At 34.5% G+C, this 13,044-nt stretch overlaps 1 protein-coding gene across 1 annotated transcript in view; it reads left to right on the top strand.

Annotated features, from left to right (window-relative positions):
- Positions 1-12,208, top strand: part of LOC138365089 (uncharacterized) — a 206,773-nt gene extending 194,565 nt beyond the window's left edge. The window contains exon 4 of the mRNA XM_069325199.1: positions 11,990-12,208. Coding sequence (XP_069181300.1) covers positions 11,990-12,208 — 219 coding nt within the window. The remainder of the gene's footprint in view (positions 1-11,989) is intronic.
- Positions 12,209-13,044: the final 836 nt, after the last annotated feature.

Here is a 13,044-nt window from a genome sequence, read left to right on the forward strand (position 1 = left end):
CAAATGTTGATATAAAATCGGAGATGCGTAAGTTCTATTCAGTTGTGTATTTGTAAACTAAAGTCTTTGAAAATGTAATAAGTTTTACGAAACGCGCTCGTGTCGCGTCAGACTAGAAATAAAAATGAATTTTGGAGAATTGATTTTTGATTTACCTCCAACAGTGAAAAGAAATGTACGAAAGATTGAGAAAATTCGTGTTAGAATTATTAATCTTACTTTTTTGGTCATATTTAATAATATATGTCTACAGGAAAGACTGCTACCAAAATATACTAATATATATATATATATATATATATATATGTCGTACCTAATAGCCAGAACGCACTTCTCAGCCTACTATTCAAGGCCCGATTTGCCTAATAAGCCAAGTTTTCATGAATTAATGTTTTTTCGTCTACCTAACCTACCTAACCTAACCTAACCTAGCTTTTTTGGCTACCTAACCTAACCTTACCTATAAATATAGGTTAGGTTAGGTTAGGTAGGGTTGGTTAGGTTCGGTCATATATCTACGTTAATTTTAACTCCAATAACAAAAAATTGACCTCATACATAGAGAAAAGGGTTGCTTTATCATTTCATAAGAAAAAAATTATAGTAAATATATTAATTCAGGAAAACTTGGCTTATTAGGCAAATCGGGCCTTGAATAGTAGGCTGAGAAGTGAGTTCTGGCTACTAGGTACGACATATATATATATGTCGTACCTAGTAGCCAGAATGCACTTTTCAGCCTACTATACAAGGCCCGATTTGCCTAATAAGCCAAGTTTTCCTGAATTAATATATTTTCTCTAATTTTTTTCTTATGAAATGATAAAGCTACCCATTTCATTACGTATGAGGTCAATTTTTTTTAATTCGAGTTAAAATTAACATAGATATATGACCGAACCCAACCAACCCTACCTAACCTAACCTAACCTATCTTAATAGGTTAGGTTAGGTTAAGTAGCCGAAAAAGTTAGGTTAGGCTAGGTTAGGTAGGTTAGGTAGTCGAAAAATAATTAATTCATGAAAACTTGGCTTATTAGGCAAATCGGGTCATGAATAGTAGGCCAAAAAGTGCGTTCTGGCTACTAGGTACGACATATATATATATATATATATATGTCGTACCTAGTAGCCAGAACTCACTTCTCAGCCTACTATGCAAGGCCCGATTTGCCTAATAAGCCAAGTTTTCATGAATTAATGTTTTTTCGTCTACCTAACCTACCTAACCTAACCTAACCTAGCTTTTTTTGGCTACCTAACCTAACCTTACCTATATATATAGGTTAGGTTAGGTTAGGTAGGGTTGGTTAGGTTCGGTCATATATCTACGTTAATTTTAACTCCAATAAAAAAAAATTGACTTCATACATAGTGAAAAGGGTAGCTTTATCATTTCATAAGAAAAAAATTATAGTAAATATATTAATTCAGGAAAACTTGGCTTATTAGGCAAATCGGGCCTTGAATAGTAGGCTGAGAAGTGAGTTCTGGCTACTAGGTACGACATATATATATATATATATGTCGTACCTAGTAGCCAGAACGCACTTCTCAGCCTACTATTCAAGGCCCGATTTGCCTAATATATATATATATATATATATATATATATATATATATATATATATATATATATATATATATATATATATATGTCGTACCTAGTAGCCAGAACGCACTTCTCAGCCTACTATGCAAGGCCCGATTTGCCTAATAAGCCAAGTTTTCATGAATTAATTGTTTTTCGACTACCTAACCTACCTAACCTAACCTAACCTAACTTTTTCGGCTACCTAACCAAACCTAATCTATAAAGATAGGTTAGGTTAGGTTAGGTAGGGTTGGTTAGGTTCGGTCATATATCTACGTTAATTTTAACTCCAATAAAAAAAATTGACCTCATACATAATGAAATGGGGAGCTTTATCATTTTATAAGAAAAAAATTAGAAAAAATATATTAATTCAGGAAAACTTGGCTTATTAGGCAAATCGGGACTTGAATAGTAGGCCAAAAAGTGAGTTCTGGCTACTAGGTACGACATATATATATATATATATATATATATATATATATATATATATATATATATGTCGTACCTAATAGCCAGAACGCACTTCTCAGCCTACTATTCATGGCCCGATTTGCCTAATAAGCCAAGTTTTCATGAATTAATGTTTTTTCGTCTACCTAACCTACCTAACCTAACCTAACCTAGCTTTTTTTGGCTACCTAACCTAACCTTACCGATAAATATAGGTTAGGTTAGGTTAGGTAGGGTTGGTTAGGTTCGGTCATATATCTACGTTAATTTTAACTCCAATAAAAAAAAAATGACCTCATACATAGAGAAAAGGGTTGCATTATCATTTCATAAGAAAAAAAATATAGTAAATATATTAATTCAGGAAAACTTGGCTTATTAGGCAAATCGGGCCTTGAATAGTAGGCTGAGAAGTGAGTTCTGGCTACTAGGTACGACATATATATATATATATATATATATATATATATATATATATATATATATATATATATGTCGTACCTAGTAGCCAGAACGCACTTCTCAGCCTACTATGCAAGGCCCGATTTGCCTAATAAGCCAAGTTTTCATGAATTAATTGTTTTTCGACTACCTAACCTACCTAACCTAACCTAACCTAACTTTTTCGGCTACCTAACCAAACCTAACCTATAAAGATAGGTTAGGTTAGGTTAGGTAGGGTTGGTTAGGTTCGGTCATATATCTACGTTAATTTTAACTCCAATAAAAAAAAATTGACCTCATACATAATGAAATGGGTTGATTTATCATTTCATAAGAAAAAAATTAGTGAAAATATATTAATTCAGGAAAACTTGGCTTATTAGGCAAATCGGGCCTTGAATAGTAGGCCAAAAAGTGAGTTCTGGCTACTAGGTACGACATATATATATATATATATGTCGTACCTAGTAGCCAGAACGCACTTCTCAGCCTACTATGCAAGGCCCGATTTGCCTAATAAGCCAAGTTTTCATGACTTAATTGTTTTTCGACTACCTAACCTACCTAACCTAACCTAACCTAACCTATAAAGATAGGTTAGGTTAGGTTAGGTAGGGTTGGTTAGGTTCGGTCATATATCTACGTTAATTTTAACTCCAATAAAAAAAAATGACCTCATACATAATGAAATGGGTAGCTTTATCATTTCATAAGAAAAAAATTAGAGAAAATATATTAATTCAGGAAAACTTGGCTTATTAGGCAAATCGGGCCTTACATAGTAGGCTGAGAAGTGCGTTCTGGCTACTAGGTACGACATAGATATACATATATATATATACATATATATATATATATATATATATATATATATATATATATATATATATATATATATATATATATATATATATATATATATATATATATATATATATATATATATATATATATATATATATATAACTGAAAACTCACACCCCAGAAGTGACTCGAACCCATACTGCCAGGAGCAACGCAACTGGTATGTACAGGGACGCCTTAATCCGCTTGACCATCACGACCGGACAAAAGGAAGTGATAGCCGAAGCTATTTGAACCACTTCCCCGTCGGCACTTGGATGGTAATCTTGGGCATAGCATTTTATCAAATCACCTCTTTCTTTGGGGCACACGTGAGGAACACAAATGCAAACAAGCCTAAATGGTCCCCAGGACTATATACAACTGAAAACTCACACCCCAGAAGTGACTCGAGCCCATACTGCCAGGAGCAACGCAACTGGTATGTACAGGGACACCTTAATCCACTTGACCATCACAGTTGCGTTGCTCCTGACAGTATGGGTTCGAGTCATTTCTGGGGTGTGAGTTTTCAGTTGTATATAGTCCTGGGGACCATTCAGGCTTGTTTGCATTTGTGTTCCTCACGTGTGCCCCAAAGAATGAGGTGATTTGATAAAATGCTATGCCCAAGATTACCATCCGAGTGCCAGTGGGGAAGTGGTTCAAATAGCTTCGGCTATAACTTCCTTTTGTCCGGTCGTGATGGTCAAGTGGATTAAGGCGTCCCTGTACATACCAGTTGCGTTGCTCCTGGCAGTATGGGTTCGAGTCACTTCTGGGGTGTGAGTTTTCAGTTGTATATAGTCCTGGGGACCATTCAGGCTTGTTTGCATATATATATATATATATATATATATATATATATATATATATATATATTTATATATATATATATATATATATATATATATATATGTGTATATCACGAAAATAAACACATGATTAAAAATGTGACAACGTCAGACCACGGAGGAAAAATGAAACAGGAAATTTCCTTAAGTACTTTCGTATATTAAATACATCTTCAGAAGGTGAAGATGTATTTAATATACGACCTTCTGAAGATGTATTTAATATACGAAAGTACTTAAGGAAATTTCCTGTTTCATTTTTCCTCCGTGGTCTGACATTGTCATATATATATATATATATATATATATATATATATATATATATATATATATATATATATATATATATATATATGTCGTACCTAATAGCCAGAATGCACTTCTCAGCCTACTATGCAAGGCCCGATTTGCCTAATAAGCCAAGTTTTCCTGAATTAATATATTTGCTCTAATTTTTTTCTTATGAAATGATAAAGCTACCCATTTCATTATGTATGAGGTTAGTTTTTTTTTATTAGAGTTAAAATTAATGTAGATATATGACCGAACCTAACCATCCCTACCTAACCTAACCTAACCTATTTTTATAGGTTAGGTTCGGTTAGGTAGCAGAAAAAGTTAGGTTAGGTCAGGTTAGGTAGGTTAGGTAGTCGAAAAACAAATAATTCATGAAAACTTGGCTTATTAGGCAAATCGGGCCCTGCATAATAGGCCGAGAAGTGCGTTCTGGCTACTAGGTACGACATATATATATATATATATATATATATATATATATATATATATATATATATATATATATATATATATATATATATATATGTCGTACCTAATAGCCAGAACACACTTCTCAGCCTACTATTCAAGGCCCGATTTGCCTAATAAGCCAAGTTTTCATGAATTAATGTTTTTTCGTCTACCTAACCTACCTAACCTAACCTAACCTAGCTTTTTTTGGCTACCTAACCTAACCTTACCTATAAATATAGGTTAGGTTAGGTTAGGTAGGGTTGGTTAGGTTCGGTCATATATCTACGTTAATTTTAACTCCAATAAAAAAAAATTGACCTCATACATAGAGAAAAGGGTTGCTTTATCATTTCATAAGAAAAAAATTATAGTAAATATATTAATTCAGGAAAACTTGGCTTATTAGGCAAATCGGGCCTTGAATAGTAGGCTGAGAAGTGAGTTCTGGCTACTAGGTACGACATATATATATATATATATATATATATATATATATATATATATATATATATATGTCGTACCTAATAGCCAGAACGTACTTCTCGGCCTAATATGCAAGGCCCAATTTGCCTAATAAGCCAAGTTTTCCTGAATTAATATATTTTCACTAATTTTTTTCTTATGAAATGATAAAGCTACCCATTTCATCATGTATGAGGTTAATTTTTTTTAATTAAAGTTAAAATTAACGTAGATATATGACCGAACCTAACCAACCCTACCTAACCTAACCTAACCTATCTTTATAGGTTAGGTTAGGTTAGGTAGCAGAAAAAGTTAGGTTAGGTTAGGTTAGGTAGGTTAGGTAGTCGAAAAAACATTAATTCATGAAAACTTGGCTTATTAGGCAAATCGGGCCTTGAATAGTAGGCTGAGAAGTGCGTTCTGGCTACTAGGTACGACATATATATATATATATATATATATATATATATATATATGTCGTACCTAGTAGCCAGAACTCACTTTTTGGCCTACTATTCAAGGCCCGATTTGCCTAATAAGTCAAGTTTTCCTGAATTAATATATTTTTTCTAATTTTTTTCCTTTGAAATGATAAAGCTACCCATTTCATTATGTATGAGGTCAATTTTTTTTTATTGGAGTTAAAATTAACGTAGATATATGACCGAACCTAACCAACCCTACCTAACCTAACCTAACCTATCTTTATAGGTTAGGTTTGGTTAGGTAGCCGAAAAAGTTAGGTTAGGTTAGGTTAGGTAGGTTAGGTAGTCGAAAAACAATTAATTCATGAAAACTTGGCTTATTAGGCAAATCGGGCCTTGCATAGTAGGCTGAGAAGTGAGTTCTGGCTACTAGGTACGACATATATATATATATATATATATATATATATATATATATATGTCGTACCTAGTAGCCAGAACGCACTTCTCAGCCTACTATGCAAGGCCCGATTTGCCTAATAGGCCAAGTTTTCCTGAATTAATATATTTTCTCTAATTTTTTTCTTATGAAATGATAAAGCTACCCATTTCATTGTGTATGAGGTCAATATTTTTTTATTTGAGTTAAAATTAACGTAGATATATGACCGAACCTAACCATCCCTACCTAACCTAACCTAACCTATCTTTATAGGTTACGTTAGGTTAGGTAGCGGAAAAAGTTAAGTTAGGTTAGGTTAGGTAGGTTAGGTAGTCGAAAACAATTAATTCATGAAAACTTGGCTTATTAGGCAAATCGGGCCTTGCATAGTAGGCTGAGAAGTGAGTTCTGGCTACTAGGTACGACATATATATATATATATATATATATATATATATATATATATATATATATATATATATATATATATATATATATATATATATATATATATATATATATATATATATATATGTCGTACCTAGTAGCCAGAACGCACTTCTCAGCCTACTATGCAAGGCCCGATTTGCCTAATAAGCCAAGTTTTCATGAATTAATTGTTTTTCGACTACCTAACCTACCTAACCTAACCTAACCTAACTTTTTCGGCTACCTAACCAAACCTAATCTATAAAGATAGGTTAGGTTAGGTTAGGTAGGGTTGGTTAGGTTCGGTCATATATCTACGTTAATTTTAACTCCAATAAAAAAAATTGACCTCATACATAATGAAATGGGGAGCTTTATCATTTTATAAGAAAAAAATTAGAAAAAATATATTAATTCAGGAAAACTTGGCTTATTAGGCAAATCGGGACTTGAATAGTAGGCCAAAAAGTGAGTTCTGGCTACTAGGTACGAGATATATATATATATATATATATATATATATATATATATATATATATATATATATATATATATATATATATATATATATATATATGTCGTACCTAGTAGCCAGAACGCACTTCTCAGCCTACTATGCAAGGCCCGATTTGCCTAATAAGCCAAGTTTTCATGACTTAATTGTTTTTCGACTACCTAACCTACCTAACCTAACCTAACCTAACCTATAAAGATAGGTTAGGTTAGGTTAGGTAGGGTTGGTTAGGTTCGGTCATATATCTACGTTAATTTTAACTCCAATAAAAAAAAATGACCTCATACATAATGAAATGGGTAGCTTTATCATTTCATAAGAAAAAAATTAGAGAAAATATATTAATTCAGGAAAACTTGGCTTATTAGGCAAATCGGGCCTTACATAGTAGGCTGAGAAGTGCGTTCTGGCTACTAGGTACGACATAGATATACATATATATATATACATATATATATATATATATATATATATATATATATATATATATATATATATATATATATATATATATATATATATTATATAACTGAAAACTCACACCCCAGAAGTGACTCGAACCCATACTGCCAGGAGCAACGCAACTGGTATGTACAGGGACGCCTTAATCCGCTTGACCATCACGACCGGACAAAAGGAAGTGATAGCCGAAGCTATTTGAACCACTTCCCCGTCGGCACTTGGATGGTAATCTTGGGCATAGCATTTTATCAAATCACCTCTTTCTTTGGGGCACACGTGAGGAACACAAATGCAAACAAGCCTAAATGGTCCCCAGGACTATATACAACTGAAAACTCACACCCCAGAAGTGACTCGAGCCCATACTGCCAGGAGCAACGCAACTGGTATGTACAGGGACACCTTAATCCACTTGACCATCACAGTTGCGTTGCTCCTGACAGTATGGGTTCGAGTCATTTCTGGGGTGTGAGTTTTCAGTTGTATATAGTCCTGGGGACCATTCAGGCTTGTTTGCATTTGTGTTCCTCACGTGTGCCCCAAAGAATGAGGTGATTTGATAAAATGCTATGCCCAAGATTACCATCCGAGTGCCAGTGGGGAAGTGGTTCAAATAGCTTCGGCTATAACTTCCTTTTGTCCGGTCGTGATGGTCAAGTGGATTAAGGCGTCCCTGTACATACCAGTTGCGTTGCTCCTGGCAGTATGGGTTCGAGTCACTTCTGGGGTGTGAGTTTTCAGTTGTATATAGTCCTGGGGACCATTCAGGCTTGTTTGCATATATATATATATATATATATATATATATATATATATATATATATATATATATATATATATATATATATATATATATATATATATATATATATATATATGTGTATATCACGAAAATAAACACATGATTAAAAATGTGACAACGTCAGACCACGGAGGAAAAATGAAACAGGAAATTTCCTTAAGTACTTTCGTATATTAAATACATCTTCAGAAGGTGAAGATGTATTTAATATACGACCTTCTGAAGATGTATTTAATATACGAAAGTACTTAAGGAAATTTCCTGTTTCATTTTTCCTCCGTGGTCTGACATTGTCATATATATATATATATATATATATATATATATATATATATATATATATATATATATATATATATATATATATATATATATATATATATATATATATATATATATATATATATATATATATATATATATATATATATATATATATATATGACATATATATATATGTGACAACGTCAGACCACGGAGGAAAAATGAAACAGGAAATTTCCTTAAGTACTTTCGTATATTAAATACATCTTCAGAAGGTGAAGATGTATTTAATATACGACCTTCTGAAGATGTATTTAATATACGAAAGTACTTATGGAAATTTCCTGTTTCATTTTTCCTCCGTGGTCTGACATTGTCATATATATATATATATATATATATATATATATATATATATATATATATATATATATATATATATATATATATATATATATATATATATATATATATATATATATATATATATATATATATATATATATATATATATATATATATATATATATATATATATATATATATATATATATATATATATATATATATATATATATATATATATATATATATATATATATATATATATATATATATATATATATATATATATATATATATATGTCGTACCTAGTAGCCAGAACGCACTTCTCAGCCTACTATGCAAGGCCCGATTTGCCTAATAAGCCAAGTTTTCATGAATTAATTGCTTTTCGACTACCTAACCTACCTAACCTAACCTAACCTAACTTTTTCGGCTACCTAACCTAACCTAACCTATAAAGATAAGTTAGGTTAGGTTAGGTAGGGTTGGTTAGGTTCGGTCATATATCTACGTTAATTTTACCTCCAATAAAAAAAAATTGACCTCTTACATAATGAAATGGGTTGCTTTATCATTTCATATGAAAAAATTTAGAGAAAATATATTAATTCATGAAAACTTGGCTTATTAGGCAAATCGGGCCTTGCATTGTAGGCTGAAAAGTGAGTTCTGGCTACTAGGTACGACATATATATATATATATATATATATATATATATATATATATATATATATATATATATATATATATATATATATATATATATATATATATATATATATATATATATATATATATATATATATATATATATATATATTCTGACCTATTTCCTAAGACTGACTTATTTCCCAAGGTGTGCTCCCTCCTTCGACAGCCCAAAATTAACAGAATATGACACACTCCTAAGGTCAATAACCGTGAAAGTGTTAAACCTCTCCCTGCAAGATGACCAATGGGACCAAGCAACGCTCCCAGTTAGACTCGGGGGGGATAGGTATTCGCAAGGTGACACAGTTAGCATTGCCGGCATTCTTATCCTCGACCAGTGCAACAGGTGAATTAGTTAAGTAAATACTACCGGAATACCTAAGAGACTCCATTGGGATTCATGATCCTAAATTCGCGGAAGGAGCCGGTCAGTGGGACACTCTTGTCAACTCTCATCCTTGACCGACTTTTCCAAATGACTGTAAACAGTCCAAATGGGATAGCCCCATAGTGGAGAACATCGCCACATTATTGCTGGAAGCAGCTTTCAGGAAGGACAAAGTGCATCTTCTAGCTGTGCAAGCGCCCCATGCCGGGGCCTTCCTGTTGGCAGTTCCTAATTCCGCCTTGGGCACCCGCCTGGACCATCGGACCCTAAGTATTGGTGTTGCTCTGCGCCTTGCCGCCCCTATCTCCACCGAGCACCGGTGTATTTGCGGCCATGCACGGGCAGACCAATACGGCAGCCATGGTCTCATCTGTCGTAAGACACAGGGAAAGATTGCCAGACATGAAGCAGTCAATGACATCATCAAGAGAAGTTTGGCTTCAGCTGGGTGCCCAGCATAAAGGGAACCTCAGTTGTGCAGGCCTGACAACAGCCAAAAACGCCCAGATGGAGTGACCCTGCAGCCGTGGAAGGAAGGTACTCAGGTCGTGTGGGTCGAGTGTGAAAAATTCACTCGCCAATGTCCAAAGTTAATTTTCACACTTTATTGATTGTCTGAGGCCTAGAAGCATTTTGCAAGACGCTTCCTACTTTTTCAAAGACAATTTTACATACTCTATTCACGCTTATATTCGTTTTTGGGTGAGGTAATAGTACACAAATGTTTTGGGTGAGATGATGGGACACAAATCAATGAACAGAGGCAATTTTACATACTCTGTTATTTTTTGGGTGAGGTAATAAAACACTAATTAATGGGTACATTACGTATTTTATCTTCTTGAGTCTGTGTTTGATCGGGGTCTTGAAGTGCTTCAAGACCCCGTCTCAATTATAGATAAAGATAGACTATTCAATATCAATATTTGTCAACTTCTTTTGCAAAATCTATGTAATTGCATATGCAAACAACATTTGCATTTTACTTTTCGTTTAATACCTATATTATTTTGTTGCATTAATCTTATAGTTGCATAAGATAAGGCAGCGATTGTATAGCTCATTGATTTCAATATAAAACATAAGTTGGTTTCTGAGCATCCTATCAAACACCTTAGTGATCAATGATGTTAGTGTGACTAGTGAATTAATAGGAATGTTTTAGGCTCAGCAGGATACCACCTGTCTCTAGACTTTCCCTCTATAATATAGTAAGTGTCTATGGAAATATGAAGATCGCTTTTAAAAATAAATTCAGAAATATACCCTTTAGCCGAATGCTCGGACATACTGTGTATTTCGTTTTGGATGGTTGAAGAGATTTTCTAAATACCCGACATCTGCCATTCTGTTTAAGCTGAATTTACGAAGAAGTTATCAGTTTTCTACTTTTACTGAATTCATTTCATTGCTAACAACAGCAATAATATCGTAGTAAGTGGACACATGAAAAACTGAGAACTACGATTATATTATTGCTAAAAATATATGTAATTAGTTGACAAGCTAACAATAGCTCAATCACATGCTGCTTCTTGTGAAATAGTGAATAACAGTATTATGCACGGACTCCCCACAGGCAAGAAAACTGGTCACGTTTGATCACTAAACACATGAAGATGACTGGGATTGGACACCTAACTAAAAACCATTTGTGGATTATGTACCAGGGATATCAATATGGTAAGCCATAAGATGAGCAGTGAAAAGGAAGATCTCGTACACTAGAGTATTAAGTCGCCTGCTACTTTATTTTCTAATTACAAAACTCATCTCGCCATCGTTGCTTCTATGACTTCCAGATGAGCTTTGATCTTGGCATAAAGCAGAGCTGCCAACTGGCCCGTGCAGGAGTTAGCAGCCTATACACCGAGAAAGCACTGCTACGTCTGGGTTTCAAAGTGCGCGCCGCACTTGACTTCCAGACTCTGGAGGAGAATCTGCTCGACCTCTCCCGCATGTACTACAAGAAGTTCAAAGTCATGACAAATTCTCTTTCATCGAGAAAATCAACATTATAACAACCAATCTACAGACAATAAAAAATCATTATTAATCTACCTTATTATTCCCATATTAACTAATTCTTCCCTAATGAAGAGAGCATTGCTGTGTATGGAGGCTGACTCCATACACAGTTTCAAGTGTAGATATGATAGAGCCCATTAGGCTCAGGAATCTGTACACCTGTTGCTTGACGGTTGAGAGGCGGGACCAAAGAGCCAGAGCTCAACCCCCGCAAACACAACTAGGTGAGTACACACAAACACAGCCTAGCTGGACCTACGATTTGCTTGCTGAGTGATGTGTTGTGAAGCGGATTGTAGCATACATAGTGATTGATCCCCCGAAGTGTGTGCACCATTTAGGATCGTATACTAAGTGCACATAGTGGCTGACGACCAGTGAGGAAGATAGGAACGAATGTTACCAGGAGCACGTGGAGACAACAGTAGCGCATGGAGACAACATTGATACCAGAGAGAGGAGAGGACAGGCAACCAACCCCGTCATAAGGACATCTCTTCAAACTCACCTAGGCGTGCTTGCTCGGGGCGAGCTGACGGTAGGTACCCCTCTCTAGGTCATCAACAAGGTGTACAGAGTGACTTAGAATACCTATTTTACAGCAGGACTCAATATCTCAAATATACAACTCCGCGGCTCACTTGGGTGGGACTTGACACATGCTACCCTGGTGACCGCTCACCCATACCCCCCGCCACACCTTCCCATGTCTTACACTGTCCCAAGACACCCCCCTACCCCTCCCCCTATACACAAACACCCCCCGCACTCAACACACATACACACACACACGCACACACGCGTACACGCACACGCACACGCACACACA

Source organism: Procambarus clarkii, chromosome 15, assembly GCF_040958095.1.
Source record: "Procambarus clarkii isolate CNS0578487 chromosome 15, FALCON_Pclarkii_2.0, whole genome shotgun sequence".
NCBI lineage: Eukaryota > Metazoa > Arthropoda > Malacostraca > Decapoda > Cambaridae > Procambarus > Procambarus clarkii.